At 40.5% G+C, this 18,272-nt stretch overlaps 1 protein-coding gene across 7 annotated transcripts in view; it reads right to left on the minus strand.

Moving 5' to 3' along the window:
* The window catches only part of CTNND2 (catenin delta 2), a 530,492-nt gene that overhangs the window by 80,761 nt on the left and 431,459 nt on the right, over window positions 1–18,272 (minus strand). For all 7 annotated transcript variants that reach the window (XM_030485322.1, XM_030485314.1, XM_030485286.1 and 4 more), the window contains exon 14: window positions 8,088–8,261. In XM_030485322.1, coding sequence (XP_030341182.1) covers window positions 8,088–8,261 — 174 coding nt within the window. The remainder of the gene's footprint in view (window positions 1–8,087; window positions 8,262–18,272) is intronic.

Consider the following 18,272-nt stretch of genomic DNA (forward strand, 5'->3'; position numbering starts at 1 on the left):
GCAATGAACCAATTAATTAGATCACCATAGTAAAAAATATGCTCCAAAGTTTTCACAGGGGAAAATCCAGATAAAATGTTTTACAGACACACATATGTGCACATATACATAAAACAATGGGAGAAACAGAGAAAAGCATGTACAAAACCTCTCCTGTCCCGTGTGTATTCCTTCCCCGCCCCAAACACTCTTTTTCCAAAGGATGTCATCCACTTTGGGAAGAGCTCACAGACTCCTCAATATGTGATTTGCTACCATTTCATCTGTGTTTTTAAGTCATGCACCTTAGGCAGAAAGACAGAAATGTCTATTAATTGTTTCAACAGTCTCTGGAGAACTTTGCATGTGGAAAGTGCTAAGAACTGTCTGTGTCTCTTTCCTTAAGCTGCCAATTAGGACAAGTCTCTGCAAGCAATTATGCTGTGTTGTGCAGATTTCAGGAACGCTCAAATTGAGATGCCTCAAAATGAGCATTATATTCTCACAGAGAATGGAAAAATTGATTCGCTCTTGCGTATCCTGATGATCCTTTTGTTTGCCTAAAGCCATCACGAAATGCGCTTGCATTTCCACATTGCAGGTCAATTGCTAATATGAGCTCAGTGATGTATAAAAGAGAAGATACAAAAAATCATAAAAAAGAAAAGAGACAAAGGGTTTGTTGCCTATCAGTAGGTAAATGAGGCACTCTACCAATATACTTAATCATCCTGTTACTCCACAAATCAGTGGCAGTGTCAACGATCAAATAGCTGTTCACTTTGTAAAGAGAAAGGGCTCCTATGGGAACAGCAAACAGTTTAGAGTGAACAAAGAGCCAAAAAATAAAACTATTACTGTTGCATCAGATTGTGGCTAAATTATCAAAGACAAGCACAGAAGCCACAATCTGTGCATGAATACACTTTACAGATAATTGAATGTGGGGGGCATAACTACTATACATCACTTTGAAGGTACCTAGTGCATCTTTATGTCCACTTCCATTAGTAGTTTCCTTTTTATTTTTGTCATAGTAATTAAGTAAAAAAATATAGTAAACCAGAAAATTATTTTTTAGTTTGTCACAGTTATTATTATAAAGGACCATTTCCAGAGCTGAATGCTTCTGGGGATTAAGATTACATTAGGCTGACACTCAACAAGAGTAATGAATCTAAATAAAATGTATTTTTTTTTAAATTTTTTTTTTCAGAAGAAAATGAAAAGCATTTAGCTACTTAACTCCTTTTAGTGTTTCTTATGGTTTTCTTTATTCTCTATAAAGCCCCACCACAGCAGACCAAACTTAAAATTGAAGAAATGTTCAGCACAAAATGGAAATGAAAAAATCCACCAAAATAAACTGACCTCTCCCCCCACCTGAAGGAATACCAGCAACTGTGTACACTTGATATTTTTAATGGATTCACTTTCCTGCCATTGATATCAGTGTTATTGGGGTACCTCCAGAATATTTCACCATCATACACCTCAGTTTTGACCAGCATTTGCATTGCATTAGTACAGTTCAACACTGTGACTCAAAGACTATTAAGACATCGAATACTAAAGGGAATTGCTGAGACATAAACTACAAAGTGAAAGCCAAATCAGGGCAGCAAGCATGAGAAAACAAACTACGTTACCAACAGAACCAGGAAGATTAGAGAGACTTAGAATTTGCTAAGAGGGACTTAGAAAGGGCTGTCTGCTAACAGGATTGGAACAATAGACCATGGAAGAGAACTGCACGTTGAATAATAAAGATCAATGAATAATCAAAGATCAATATTCCTCTTTGCCTGATCATACTCAATGTAGTAATACATGCATAAGGAAAAAAGAAAATATTTTTACATTTTTACGTTCTGCTTACAAAACCACAGATCTGCTTTACTCAAATAACTCTACTGGGATCCCTGAGAAGTCACACAAGTCACCTGACAGAAAGCAAGGGTCTGAAATCGTGACTATCTTTTTGCAGTTTCTGAAGAGAGTCCCAGGACTTTCTGCTCCCTGCTGGCAGTGTTTTGTTCTCAGAAATGATCCCATCTGGTAAGCCACCAGTATGTTCTCTACATCTTTGCGTTGGGATACAAGAAAAGTTTCAACTGCTTACTGTCCTCTTGCTTCATGACCTTAGTCAAGCTTAAAGAGAAAGGAAAAAAATCTGGTGGGAAGAGACATACAGTGAGAAAACTAAAATGGTGTTAACAAAAGGTATCTTAAACGTTTTAGGAATGTAAAGGTCAGATGAAACTGCCCTTGCACCTCATCATTCTTAGTTCTGCAGTACAAGTATGTACAGTGTATTCAGAATGATCTGAGAGCCATTACAATGACTTTTACAAACACTGTACCTAGTATCATTAAAAAAGAAAGGCTTTGAGACAAAAGTGACACATCTCATGGGAAGCAAACTGAGTATAGTAAGGGATTTCTTTGAGCATGAATTCACCATGAGCTACTGTACTCCCAATTCTACAAACCGATGTCCAAGCTGATCTCATGATGTCTGTGATACACGTGTTTGCAGCAGCACGGTCTTGTTTCTTGACTATTTCCTGTCCCTTGAATCTTGTCTCCCTTTCTATAGAGCAAATATGTTTCCCTGTATTAATTGATGCTGCCTCATCTAGAGGGGGAATCCATCCAGGTAAGAATTCCTGAAAGCCTAAAGCATTGGTTATTCAAAAAATTTGCTTTTTTTGATTATGTGGTGTGTTACAAGTGGTCTTCTCCACGCTATAACATGATTCGTAAAGATAATATTTTTGGAGAAAATCAATATAAGCCTTTTCACTGTAATCCAAAAAACTTTCTCCTGGAACAGCCCAATGAAACTCTGAAGGGTTAATATGTAAATAACTAGAATGATCAGAAAAGTCTGACAAGGAACCCACAATATGTCTTTGCCTGATAAGAGGAAGATTGATAACCTAGATGTCTGCTGCTTTAGACAATAATTACACATTATCTGCAAGTGTCTGGATGGTAAGGAGCTTGAAACTCTTTTCATGCTACTCTTTGAAGTAGATGCACTGACCTTGTGCCTGAATCAGTCCATTTAATGTTTTCAGTTTCCTTATCTAATAATCTACTTATTGGAGCTCTTGCTCTGACAAGAGTCAGATTTCTCTATGATAGAATTAAGAAAATAAATCTAGTTGCTAGCCTAAGGAACAAAGACCGAGATTGCATCTAGCTATCTCAAGAGATCAAGCCAATGACCCATAAACGCCATTCACATGGGTATTGTACCTGCTGGAGATCAAAGTCAGGGACATTCAGTTGTCTAACCAAAGAGCCTTACCATTTCCTGCTGAGTATGATCAAATATGGAAGTGAAAGGAAAGAAGGTAGAAAGCACTAGCCAAGGAATGCTATGGCCTCATGCAATTGCAGACTTAAATAGAACAGCACTTGCTCCTGATGTTAAGGAGCCCAAGGAGAAATAAGAAGGGGGGTCAGCAGAACTGCTACCTTGGACTTCTGGAGACTTTAGTTTCTGAAACCGAAAATGATTTTATAAATACATTAGCAACAAAAGGAGGGCTAAGGATAATCTCGATCCTTTATTGCATATGGAGGAAATCAGACTGAAAAACGATGGGGAAAAGTTTGAGGTACTTAATGTCTTCTTTGCCTCAGTCTTTAAAAGTAATACCAGTTGTTCTCTGAGTACCCAGCCACCCAAGCTGGAAGAGAGAGATGGGGAGCAAAATCAAGCCCCCATAATCCAAGGGAAATGGTCAGAGACCTGCTACACTACCCAGACACACACAAGTCTACAAGGCAGGATAGGAACCACCCAGAGGTGCTGAGGGAGCTGGTGGAAGTGCTCACCAAGCCACTTTCAATCATTTATCAGTAGTCCTGGCTACCCAGGGAGGTCCCAGTTGACTGGAGGTGAGCAAATGTGACATGCATCCATGGAAGGGTAGGAAGGAGGATCTGGGGAACTGCAGGCCTGTCAGCCTGACCTCAGTGCCAGGGAAGGTTATGAAGCAGATCATCTTGAATGCTATCATGTGGCATGTACAGGACAACCCCATGCAATGCTAAAGGCTTGCTAAAGGGGAAGAGGGGCTGGAAAGCTGCTTCGTGGAAAAGGATCTGGGGGTGTTGGTCAACAGCTGTCCAAGTATGAGCCAACAGCGAGCCAAGAAGGCCAACAGCATCCTGGTTTGTATCACAAATAGCGTGGCCAGCAGGACCAGGGAAAGGATTGTCCCCCTGCACCTCAAATACCATGTTCAGTTCTGGGCCCCTCACTACAACAAAGACATTGAGGTGCTGGAGCGCATCTAAAGGGCAATGATGCTGGTGAATGGCCTAGACAAGTACTACGAGGACTGGCTGAGGCAACTGGGGGTGTTTAGCCTGGAGAAAAGGAGGCTCAAGGGAGACCTTATCGCTCTCTACAGCTACCTGAAAGGAGGCTGTAGTGAGGTGGGTGTTATCTCTTCTCTCTGGTAACAAGCGACAGGACAAGAGGAAATATCCTCAAGTTGCAAAAGAGGAGGTTTAGATTGGATATGAGCAAGCTGGACCTGTTTAGCCTGGAGAAAAGATGACTGAGAGGGTATTTTATCAATGCATACAAGTATCATAAGGGCGGGTATCAAAAGCATGGGGCCAGACTCTTTTCAGTGGTGCCCAGTGACAGGATAAGGGGCAGCAGGCGAAAAATGAAACACAGGAAGTTACAGCTGAGCATGAGGAAGAACTTACTTTGAAGGTGACAAAGCACGAGTGACAAAGCCCAGAATTGTGGAGTCTCCTTCTCTGAAGATGTTCACAATTCGCCCTGATGTGACCCTGTGCAGCCTGCTCTAGTTGAACCTGCTTGAGCAGGGGGACTGGACTAGATGATCTCCAGAGGTCCCTTCCAACCCCAACCATTCTGTGATTCCATGATCCAGTCATTAAAGCAAATGAGGGAAGTTTGTAAAGCCTGAAAAGTAACTGTGACAGAAGACTGGGCACACAGAAGGGATTAACCAAGGCCCAGAGCAGGCGTGCTGGCTGTTCTAATGTAAGCCTTTGTGTTACCAACAGAAATAATAGAGTAGATCTCATGTTCTGGTTTTAAAAGATATGTACTACTAAGTTATGACAGTATTTTAAAACAAAACAGGATCTTGAGTGAAGAAATTATTTTTAAGGGTTTGACAAAACTAAGGAAACCCTACTTGTGGTGACAACACTGTGTTTTTAACTGTACGTAATAGAAAAGATAATATTGTAGGACCAGAAGCAATGTGAACAAACTGAAACACAGGATGTTTGCAGAACATCATGAAATGCTTTTTCACTGTGAAGGTGACCGAGCTCTAACACAGGTTGCAGAGAGGTTGACATCAGCCTAAATTCGGCTGTCAGACAATAGACAGACATAGTAATATACAGATATTCCATATCTCCTTTCTCTTGGAGAGGGAAATTTTGTTCAGAAGGGATATAACCTTGCATTCTTGACATCATTAACTCTAGGATATTCTGCATACAACTTTTTACATGCTCAGTAGATTTAATGTATTAATAGCCTACTGACCAAGGTGAAAACTAAAAAGAACTTGCCACTTTTATTTCCACCACCTAAGGAAAAATACTGATGCCAGACTGCATATAAAAAGATCTATGGAGATTTCCTGTTACAGGATGAGTCTTGTAATTTTATACCTCATCATTTTTTTTAATCCAAGGTATTAAATAATGATATGAGGTTGCAGAAAGGACTTCAGGTTTGAAGTGTTACAGTGAGAGAAATTTCTTAATAAGCAGGCAAGTGTCTTCAGAATGCAACTGAGTCAGCAAACCTATTTTTATTTGTGCTCACTTTCTCTTCATAATGGCATTGGCTAAGCACTGCCTGTGTTACTAGTGTTACCTCTTGGTCACCAAAGAGACCTAGACAACTTTATACCAGAGGAACCAAAAGGTTGAAAGAGCTAGGAAAGAATTATGCAAGTATGTCAAATGCACTGTATTTTTTTCCATAAGAGACTGTACCTTCAGAAGCGTGTGAGCATGCCTGATGCACTGTCTGCCTCATATATTCTGGGATTTTTCTGATATCAAAACAATGCTAACTGCAAAAAACCCCTAAAATTGCTATTAATAGCAACATCATTTATTTGCATGCAGTTTGCTCTTTTTCTTTCAGTCCATCACAAGGTTATTCTTGAAAGATTTCAGGTAAAAAAGAAAAAAACCCACCTCTTTTCCCATTCTTTTCGCAACTACAATTTCTTGGAGGAACTAAAAGATTTAAAGTCTCCTTTGGGAATAATCTCTTCTTTTAAGAGTTTTCTATCTTTTATTTCAGTCATTTTATATCCAGAAGACTGAAGCAGTGGAAAAGAGAGGTCAAAAGGTGGAAACATCAATGCTTATATAATCCCCGAAGAGGATTATTCCCCTCACAAAAAATGGCTAGTATGCCATGTGAAATTGAGGATATTTATTTTGTGTCTGCAAATCACTTGTAATGGAATTGGTGAATCTTTAGAAAAACAGAGCAACCTGAGAACAACTGAGCTTTTCCCATGGTATCGGTGAGATAGTATGCAATTTGAATCAGTTTTTCTAACCCAGCACTTGCCAAAGAGCTCTGCGGAGCTTTGCTTCCTCTCCCTGTACACTTTTGCCAGCTAGAAAATGACAGGTATACAGATTTATTAGAAATGGGAGAAGGGGTACCACTTGGATTTTAGCACTCTTATTAGTTCTGGCAAATACGCATGCACTGTTTTCTCATTTAGACCAGGGCTACACCCATTCCCAGATGGAGAAAACACATTTATTGTGTTTCTGTGCCAGGATTACACAATCTGATGTGGTCTACAACATGAGAATAATAAAAGTATAATGATTTTCAGGCACAATGTATACATAGCACTTCATAGGACAAAAATCATTGCACAAAGACTTTGTTACTCATTTCATATGTCACTGAATGCAACAGTCAAAGGCATTTTATAAGGTTGGTGGAAAACAGTGCTCAAAAAAAATGACATGCCTCTGAAGATCTATTGAATGTGCCAACTCAACTCCCAGTAAAACTTTATGGGAAAAAATCCCCATTTTATTAGTGTCACGGATAACATTTAAAAATGAATACTTAATTAAATTGGTATTTACCTATCACATACAAATGTCCAACTGCTTAAAATCAAACAGGGTATCTGCTGAGACATAACTTTGATAACTGCATTTCTGCATACATGTGTGTTTTCACAATAAATTAGAAAAATTCCCACTGAGAGTTAACTTAAAATCAACGCATTACATTTATAAAATAAGATTAGATAGTACTTTCACTCAATCAAACCAGTTTACCATCAGGAAGCAATAAAGGAATTACCCTAAAAAGTAAACCAGGCTCAACTGTTATCTTGAATGTTACTGATTTGTTCTATATTTAGAAGTACGTTTAAAATCTAGCAAATGAGTTCTTAATTTTTTTCTCAATCCAGCACAAATAATACAAGAGAGAAAAATGGATCTTTTAAATATAATTGAAAAGTAGGATTAGTTGGAATAGGGTGCCTTGATAGAGCATTTCCTTGGTCATTGGTCATATTTAATCATACTGACGTATTTTAATAATGTCTTATTTTTAAAAAAAGTAGATGGTAAGATTACTTGTGTTGGTGTTGCAGCATTTATATCTTCTGCTCATGCCTGGTTTCTCTTAAGAGGCAGAATGTCAACTAGTTTCTGCAGTGACAGAACAATATGGTTTCATTTGATTGTCACTGGTGATACTTTTAGCTCATTTTTCATGGCTCTGTCACACAGATTCATAAAGAAGCTGCTTCTCCTCATTTGGATATTGGTTTTCAGCTGCAATTTTTCATACCTGACTTGACCAATGTGATTTTCCCTGCTGTATGCTGACTTTTGCTATGATATGACTATCTGTAACAACTCATATAACTTAAAATACTATCTGAAATTTGACTGCAGATAGCTCTGTGAAAACAGAAGGTTATTCCACTACCAGGAGCATTCAGACACATTTGTATCACCAATTTGCTGTCATCTGTAGGGTTTTTTCTGAATTGAAAAAGAAATACATATCAGGTCAATATTCCTACCTTCCAACTCCCAGCAGCCAAGTTCTGCAGTGCCCCTGCTGCCCCCTCCAGCGTGTCTGGATTTGAGCACTCAGAAAGAAGTGTGAGGTAGGGTTTGACTATTGAAGGGTGCCACAGCATCTGGATTCCTTTGGGTGGTTCTGCACAGTCTGGAAGAGGTCCTACGCCATCCCACTGTTGGGAAGTATAAATCAAATTGTCAGCAAGGAACAGTGAAATACCTCAAAATTGCCTCAGTTGAAGCTATAACATCTATGTGTGCATGCGTGAAGGCATCTGCCCACAAGGAGCTGTTCTCAGTTTTAGCACATCATGTGATTCTTCATAGGGAAACCAAATTTCCTACTCAACACTCCTCATAGAATAGCTATAGCATTGGCAGAAATCACAGTGTTTTAGCTAGCTGGCATAACAAAAACACTTTTCACTGCATTTATTTTTTGGGGTAGGAACAGAAGCCCCGTGAGCATGAATGTATTTTAAGAGGCAAATCTAGAACCTGCATGGGAAGAAGATATTTTCCTTTATCCTTTTTCACATCCTGCTCAGTTTCTGTATCTTCTCTCTCCTTATGAGGGCAACACGAAACACTACTGTAGAAAACTAAACCATTCAAAGCCATGAGCCTTCCATCCCCTGAAAGGCCCAAGTGTGACAAGTCTTTCTCAACTGCACAACTTCTGCCTTCTCACTGTGTGAGTGCCTGAGGCATTCGGCCATACAGCCAGCCAGCCATAGGGTCTGAGACATGAAGCTGGTAGAAACACCTCTCACAAAACAGCCTCTTCCTCTCATCACATACAGATTTTTGCCATGAATATAATCCAGGTCTGATATCCAAAATGGGCAATATCAAAACCTTGAGAACAAGCAGGTTATGGCGCAAACCCCACTTTTACCAGAAAGAGAAACTTTTTTTGCAGAACAGGGATTCAACTCTCCAGTGGAATGCCCGATACCTGCAGCTAAGCATGAAACACCTTAAAGAAGGAAATTCTTTTTTTTTGCCTTTTTTAAACAAAAGGAAGATGGGGAATACACTTTTACTGAAAGCTTAAATGTGATTTCTATCTGTATATGTAATGTATATTTTGCTTTGCTTTGTTCAGATAAAGGGATTTAGAAAATTCATAGCCTTAATACCATTGTTAGGAACAAGCCTTGACTTTTTAATAAAATCTCTTTTCTAACACCTCTGACATGTCCAGATTGCCATTATATGATACAAAGTAAACCTTTTAATGCCTTGGGTTAGAGCTTATGTGATTACATAGATGAAAAATGTGTATCATAACATTAAACATCTACTAGACATACAAAGATAGTACAAGCCAAATTAATTCCTTGTTTAGCTCTGCAACAGTTAATTTGATTTTTTATGAATGAAACACCACAATACCTGTACTCGGAAAGACCTAGATTATCTCATTTTCAGGAAGTGTCGATCATCATTTTATTTAAGTTAACTTGAAAAATCTACATGTATTTTAAGGGACAATCAAACACATCTTTTCTAACACCAACTATCATAACTTAATTTTAACAAGGTCTTACTAGATTACTACCACTGAGAATGCGGATCACTATCGTTTTCTAAATTAAAGCAGAACAAACACCAAAGTGGAAAGCTAGTGGGACCATTTAACACATGTGAACAGTTACTGAAACCCAGAAAGCTGCTCAGATATGAAACTCACTTCACTGGACAAAAGTTACTGTAGTTTAAAAGAACTTCCACAGCAATACCCAGTGGTGGCTGAGAACCTACAGGAAAATTGCTTTCTGGAGAAACAATCCCTTTAAATAACACCATTATAGAGCTGTGCCTTTGAATTTTTTAATGCATTTCTGCCTTTAAACCAACAGGTTGACTTCACTGCATACGCCTCAGTTCTCCTTTTTTTCTCCATATAAATCATCATCCTTGCCAGAAATGACTTCTCATCAGCTCATAAAACATACATTAAAACCTGCTTCTTATTTTAACTCTTGGAATTCAATCACTTCCACTGTCAGAATTTCTTGGGAAACAAATGAGAAACATCTTACAGGGCAAATCTGACCCTACACCAGATTTAGGCTTTGTACCTTAGTAAGTTCACTAATGACTTGTGATGTCCAAGGGCACAAATTCAGGTCTTCATCTGTCTCACTGCAATTCGCACAAATTATGGATGCATTATGCAAATGAGCAGTGTTTGCACAGGGCATTTACTGTATTATTTCAGGGACAAAGTACATGATTCTATGAAATGTATCCTATTTACCCAATACATTTTTTGTGCATATGTCGGGATATAATTTTCTTTTTTTTTTTTTTAACTCAGGTATGTACACTCTTATAATCCCAAGGACTACTAAAAAATAGCCAATGTAAATAGAACTGTATATATGTTCATGCTGTGCTGGTACATATAAAGCAGTAGAAATGATACTTGCAGATAAATTAATTTTTAATGTGGTTTTGCCATTCTGCCCAGTAATGAGAAAATGTTAAAGAAAAAATAAAGGCAGACAAATTACTGCACTTCCCTGCCCTTCTTGCAACTCACTGGCAGCACGATTGCATTAATTTATCACCAACCGTGGGGAAAGACCTTTTTATCAAAGGACCGTGAAGTCTCAGGTTGCTTGTAAAGGTGATGGAAGTCTTCGGTACTGCACATGCATGTGCGGTGAAGGCACTGTAAATCCCATGATATTGGATAATGTCCTGCCTATTCTTCGGATGTGGTGTGTGTGCCCAGAGCAGCTGAGCAGCATGCACAGGAAGGGTGTCACTGCCAGCCATGCATAATGTACGTGCTGTGCCTACAAGATCTTCAAGGTTGTGTGATAAAGGGTGACAGAACTTCATCTGCTTTCCGGGAGGTAAAGGGCACAAGCAACTGACCTGTCACATACTCTCTGTCTCCATGTTTCAGCTCCTCCCTGCTCCTGCATGTGTGATCTCAGCTAACCCTTTACTGAAGAATTTAATGGCTTCTGGCATCTTCCACATAGCTGAGACTAGTGCCTGCGGCTGTACAGCCCAATTGTTGCAGGGCATGCAGGACTGATACAGGTCAGGAAAGAAGCTATTGCAAAGGAGATTTTCCTGAACTTTACCCATTTGTTTTGTATTTCCTAAATATAAGCACTGATTGCCTGAATGAAAAAAATACTACGATATTACAGTCCATTTTCTTGTGGCTAAAGCACGGTAGAATTTCCTTTGTAGTTCACACAGAATCACAGAATAGTTAGGGTTAGAAAGGACCTTAAGATCATTTAGTTCCAACCCCCATGCCATGGGCAGGGACACCTCACACTAGACCATGTCGCCCAAGGCTCTGTCCAACCTGGCCTTGAACACCGCCAGGGATGGAGCACCCACAACCTCCCTGGGCAAACCATTCCAGCGCTTCACCACCCTCACTGTAAAGAACTTCTTCCTTATATCTAATCTAAACTTCCCCTGTTTAAGTTTGAACCCATTACCCCTTGTCCTACCACTACAGTCCCTAAGGAAGAGTCCTTCCACAGCATCCTTATAGACCCCCTTCAGATACTGGAAGGCTGCTATGAGGTCTCCACGCAGCCTTCCCTTTTCCAGGCTGAACAGCCCCAACTCTCTCAGCTTGTCTTCATATGGGAGGTGCTCCAGCCCTCTTATCATCCTCATGGCCCTCCTCTGGACTTGCTCCAACAGATCCATTTCCTTTTTATGTTGAGGACACCAGAACTGTACGCAGTACTCCAAGTGAGGTCTCACGAGAGCAGAGTAGAGGGGCAGGATCACCTCCTTCGACCTGCTCGTCACGCTTCTTTTGATGCAGCCCAGGATACGGTTGGCTTTCTGGGCTGCAAGCACACACTGCCGGCTCATGTTAAGCTTCTCATTAACCAACACCCCCAAGCCCTTTTCTGCAGGGCTGCTCTGAATCTCTTCTCTGCCCAACCTGTAGCAGTGCCTGGGATTGCCCCACCCAGGTGTAGGACCTTGCACTTGGCTTGGTTAAACTTCATAAGGTTGGCATCGGCCCACCTCATAAGCGTGTCAAGGTCCCTCTGGATGGCATCCCTTCCTTCCAGCGTATCAACCGAACCACACAGCTTGGTGTCGTCAGCAAACTTGCTGAGGGTGCACTCAATCCCACTGTCCATGTCGCCAACAAAGATGTTGAACAGGACTGGTCCCAACACCGATCCCTGAGGGACACCACTCGTTACAGGTTTCCAACTGGACATCGAACCGTTGACCACAACTCTTTGCGTGCGGCCATCGAGCCAGTTCTTTATCCACCGAGTGGTCCATCTATCAAATTGATGTCTCTACAATTTAGAGACAAGGATGTCGAGCGGGACAGTGTCAAACGCTTTGCACAAGTCCAGGCAGATGACGCCAACTGCTCTGCCCCTGTCCATCAGTTCCGTGGCTTCATCATAAAAGGCCACCAAATTGGTCAGGCAGGATTTCCCCTTAGTGAAACAATGTTGGCTGTCACCAACCACCTCATTGCTTTTCACGTGCCTTAGTATGTTTGTTTTCCAGGAGAATCTGTTCCAAGATTTTGCCAGGCACAGAGGTGAGACTGACTGGTCTGTAGTTCCCCGGGTCTTCCACCTTCCCCTTCTTGAAAATGGGGGTTATATTACCCTTCTTCCAGTCATCGGGAACTTCACCTGACTGCCAGGATTTTTCAAATATGATGGACAGTGGTTTAGCAACCTCATTCGCCAGCTCCTTCAGGACCCGTGGATGGATTTCATCAGGTCCCATGGACTTGTGCACGTTCAGGTTCTTAAGATGGTCTCGAACCTGATCCTCTCCTACAGCGGGCCTAAGGTCTTCATTTTCACAGTGCCTGCATTTGCTTTCCAAGACTTGGGTGGTGTGGTCAGAGCTTTTGCTAGTGAAGACTGAGGCAAAGAAGTCATTGAGAACCTCAGCCTTCTCCAAATCCATGGTAGCCAGTTCTCCCGATAGCTTCCGGAGAGGGCCCACATTGTCCCTAGTCTGCCTCTTTTTTGCTACGTACCTACAGAAGCCTTTCCTGTTATCTTTCACATCCCTTGCCAGATTTAATTCTAGCTGGGCCTTAGCTTTCCTAACCTGGTCCCTAGCTTCTCGGGCAATGCTCCTATATTCTTCCCAGGCCGCCTGTCCTCGCTTGCACCTTCTATAAGCTTCTTTTTTCCCTCTAAGTTTCCTCAGCAGCTCCTTGTCCATCCATGGAGGTCTCCTGGCCCTCCTGCTGCACTTTCTTCTAGTCGGGATGCAACACTCCTGAGCACATAGCAGGTGATCCTTGAATATCAACCAGCAGTCTTGGGCCTCCCTGCCCTCTAGGACTATATCCCATGGAACCTTAGTAAGCAGGTTCCTGAAGAGGCCAAAGTCTGCTTTCTTGAAGTCCAGGGCAGTGAGCTTGCTGCATGCTCTTCTCACTGTCCTGAGGATCTCAAACTCAACCATCTCGTGATCACTAGAGCCAAGGCTACCCTGGAGCGTCACATTTCCAACCAGTCCCTTTCTGTTGGTGAGCACGAGGTCCAGCATGGCATCTCTCCTTGTCAGCTCTTCTATTGCTTGAAAGAGGAAGTTGTCTTCCACACAATCGAGGAACCTCCTGGATTGCTTGTGCCGGGCCGTACCGTCCCTCCAACAGATGTCAGGATGGTTGAAGTCCCCCATGAAGACAAGGGCCTGTGAGCGTGAGGCTGCTCCTGTCTGTCTGTAGAGCGCTTCATCCACAGAGTCCTCTTGATCAGGCGGCCTGTAACAGATCCCCACCGCAGTGTCCCCCATTGCTGTTCTCCCTTTGATCCTGACCCACAAACACTCACTTAACTCATCACCCGTCCCCAGACAGAGTTCCATACTCTCCAGCCTATATTGCTCAATATTAATGAACTGAGGCAGTGTGCTAAACAACTCTACCTAGCGAATTACTGAAATGGCTACTGTGTTGCTGCAGACCATCAGGAATGATCAGGAAGATCTATTTGAGATAGGCTGTGGATGTAGTAGGAGCCTCTGAAAAAGAGGACGACTGCATGCAATTACTCTTCCTAGCTTATGTTAAGGAGTTAAAAAAAGTCATAAACAAATATTCCTTCCAGGCTTCTCTCCTTCAACTGAAATTACCCACATATATTATGGCTGAAGCTGACAAACTGTTTGCTACGTGGGTGAGATACAAATCTCTCATTTCCTGAAACTGGTGCAAAGAAAGCATGAAAGTCAAGAACAAAAAGCCGAATGCAGAGATCTTTAAGAACAACAGACTTTTCAGAGTAAGAGTATTCTAATAAAGTTTCCGAAGTTTTCACATTACTAAGGAACTTTGAGAGGAGAAAAAGATCAGCCATTGAGATACTCCTCCATGCTCCACAACAGATTATCTAATGCCTTCTTCCTCATATTAATGAAAGCAAAACCACGTTTATAGTGTAATTGTACTGAATACCAGGGAAGGCTTAAACTCAGTAAGAGAAGTGCACTCCCCATATTTTATTTTGTACCAACAACCTCAAATTGGTGGGGTTTGTTATTAAGAAGTGTCACATGATGGTAGCTTTTCCTGTGATAACAACACAACAGTGTTTTATTTTCATTTATTAAATGTGATTACTTTACTCTCTCCCAGTCTGTGCAAAATAACGCTACTAAAAAAAGAAAATCTAGGCAAACTCAAACAAAACCCAGCAATGACTAAACCCATCTTGATCTGTCTCCAATGATCCTAGACATTTGAGATAGTCTGATAACATTGTAGCTGTGGTCTTTGTAGCTGCAGTGACAAAAATTATATCAGCAACTAAGCAGTGCTCACCAAAAGCATTTTTGAAATGCTGAAGACTTTCAAACTAACGAGCCCCCTAAAAGGACAATGATTTCTCACCCTGCATATCTTAGAGGCTGTGGCAGTCTATGCCAGCATGTCAGTACAACACCATCTTTTAGAAACCTTTGTCCAAGAGACGCAGACCAATGCTGTTGAGAGCAGAAATCTAAACTTAAACAACAAAAATTAATCAAAATCACAGTGCTTGCTTTCAGGTGTGATGGGAATCCATGCATCTGACACACAGGAAGCAGGAATACCGCTATTTAAATCAAGTCACATTTCAGTTCAAGACATCCAGGTCTAAGGAAAAGTGGTGAATATAAATGAAGGTGTCTACTGACAAGAGATTACAGGAGTAGGGTGGGGGAGGGTAGAGCTGCTGTGGTCCAACAACATGAAGTCCCCAGAAAGCTGGGCAATTTTTTGATAGTTTATTTCATAAATAACAGTAACCTCCTCAATTTGATGCAACAATGTCTACAATTTTGGGAAAGGTGTTTGGAATGTTCTCCAAACATTCTAATGCTTTCGATTTTTATTAATGATCTGAATAAATCTAAATTGTACTTCAGATTATGGATTACATTCTTTTCAGTGCCTTTATTCATCTTTTTTATATTACTACACTTAGCTAAGAAAAATAATTTTATTCAATTTGTGCATTTTGTCTTTGCTTGAGACCAGACCCCTCTCAAAGAAAGCAGGATGGAGCTCAATCCAGGGACAAGAGTCCTTGGCATCTCACTGTATCTCCTTCTCCTCATCCCTCTCCATAGGAAGCTGAAGCTAATGGGCTTTGCACTATATGCCACAAACTGACAAATACAAATCATACTTATCATTTTATACAAATCAAATACAAATCATACTCAAGTCACCCTGTTGTTTGGACTTTGAAAACAACCTGGTCATACATGACACTGAGATTCCCAGGGCATACAAGATGTTTCTGTGTAGACAAGCAAGAATTAAGAAATGGTTGCTAAGAAGCTCTGTAAGGAGATGCTTGATATAGTCGATTTCTTGCTAACGAACACTTGACATAACCAACTGGTAAAAGACAAGGAAGCAACAAGTGGAAACAATACCTTCCTGAGCAGAACATACTGGCAACACAGCCTTTCACCCCTAATCTCAGTTGAGATTATTAGCTAAATCCAGGAGCTGCCGCCATTTCTTGGTTTCTGTGTTTACTAATTTGGTATGGCTTGGTAGAGTACTGAAATGTAATTGGTAAAACAGTGGTCTCACCACACGAAAAGGCATATCTGACAGCTTTATTCCTTTTGAAATATTGTCTTAAACCTTCTATTTCACCTGGATAGAAGAATTTACAGCACATTTAGCAAGCATGCTAAAGGGATGTGCCAGTCAATTCATAACGATATGTAATGGTGCTGTTACACCTTAAGGCTCCTGACACAATGTAAAAGAGGTCAGGCTCATTTCAAAAGTGTCACTTCCAATCAAAAATCATATTTTGGGCTAGATTCTGGGTTAACAAGAATGATCACAGATGGGGAACTCGAGAGGAGTGTGAAGTCAAGAAGTCAGCCTGTTTCTTGTAAGTGAAGAAATGAAATAGTGCCACATGTGTATATAATGGGCTGCGTAACAAGAAATAGAGTAATGATTAATGACCACTCCCTGGTTCTTCTACTGAAGTTGGACCATGGACCTTATTTTCCCTAACTGCTTTTTTGAACATAATCCTTGTTTCTTGTTCAGCTGAAAGAATAAACCTGCTGGCTGCCAACAGCAGAGACAAAATTTTCAGCAGTGAAAAAATTAGTTTCCATCTGAACAGTGACATGATACAAGGCAGAGAGGTCTGTATCTACAATGCCCTAGTCAGAGATGAGGGCCTCTGCAGCTGGAGAGCTTTGTGGTATAAGCTGATCGCAGGTAAGCAGCAAAAAGAATATAACTAACAACAGTGACAGCAGGGAATTACAGTCCTTGGGATCCAAGACACAAATAAAGTCAGGTGAGTCTCATTTTTCCTGGGGCTTTTATGGAAGTTTTGCTTCCTGTTTTCCCGTAGATAATAACAATGCTATACCTGGCTTTTAATGCAAATCTTTAGAAGCTTTGGGTCACTAAAATTTAATGACAAAGCATATGCCTCAGGAACATGTCTGAGCTGTGGTAAACCACCAAAGAGAAGAACGATTGCGGGCTCTTTTAACACCACCCAACTTTATTCTGAAATGTAAAGAACACTTGTTTCTTGTGATCCTAATGGAACTCCTTAAGTAAAGTAATTTGAAAGTTCTTATTAGATTTAACTATGACCTAAACCAAGAAACTTCTGATTTCAAGATGTAGAGAACTTGCCATTGATTTAGACAACTGATGTCATAAACGACCAATATTTTCCAATTTGTTCTTGAAAGGCCTTTCAAGGAAAATTACCTTTTGTATTACCAATCAGTCCTGTTCTTCAAGTAGCTTATGTGTGACTACAACTGAAATATAATCTAGAGAAACAGGGATAATTCTTTCCTAAATCATAAACCAAACACATTAACTTCTACTTTCTTTACAGAGAAAACCAATGAGAATGTGACTTTAAAGTCACAGAAAGTTTCTCCTGCTTAATGGTTTAAGAAACAAACTCCCCAAGTGTGTACGAGACTTATTTTAGTATAGAAAATTGTAACTTCGTCCACGTCCACCGTCTAAAATGATACATCTGGTGCTCTTCTTCAATTACAGTACTTTTGCTACAAAGTTGAACACTTTTACTTCAAAATTAAAGACCACCCCATATTGGAGAAGGAGTTGAAAATATACATACTTGAGAAACTAAGTGAAAGACTGAAGTATACTGTAAAAGGAAAATTTCAAAATTGCATTCACAAAAATCTGAACATTTTTACCCCACCCTATTTTGTAAGCCTTATCTTCTGAGGAAGACTGAAACAGTCCATATTCTCATATGAGAATCCCATGCACTGTCAAAAAAAAAAGATACCTATACCCTCAACATGTATTTTCTGGGGACACAAAACATAGCAGGCTGCAGAACTGGAAACTGCTTTCCTGTACTGAGGTGTCACAACTTTTAGAGATGTGCCTGTGCCCTGTGCTTTATCTGACAGGAAGGGCAAAACTCTCAAGTCTTAAAGGAATCACACAGGTGAACGACGGGAGTTTCAATACTGGGCTGAACTCCACCTTGTGTATCTGTAAGTAACAATAATAATGAGCTCAAAAAAAGATTTTTTTAATTTTTTTTTTTTTAAACATTTCTTTAGAACTTTTCCAACAAGGAACTAAGGTTTGTATTGACTAGCGTGAACAATGTATTAAACGTAGCCTAAAACTCATTGCTGTCTCTTCATGGGGC

Source organism: Strigops habroptila, chromosome 1 (assembly GCF_004027225.2).
Source record: "Strigops habroptila isolate Jane chromosome 1, bStrHab1.2.pri, whole genome shotgun sequence".
Classification (NCBI taxonomy): Eukaryota; Metazoa; Chordata; class Aves; order Psittaciformes; family Psittacidae; genus Strigops; species Strigops habroptila.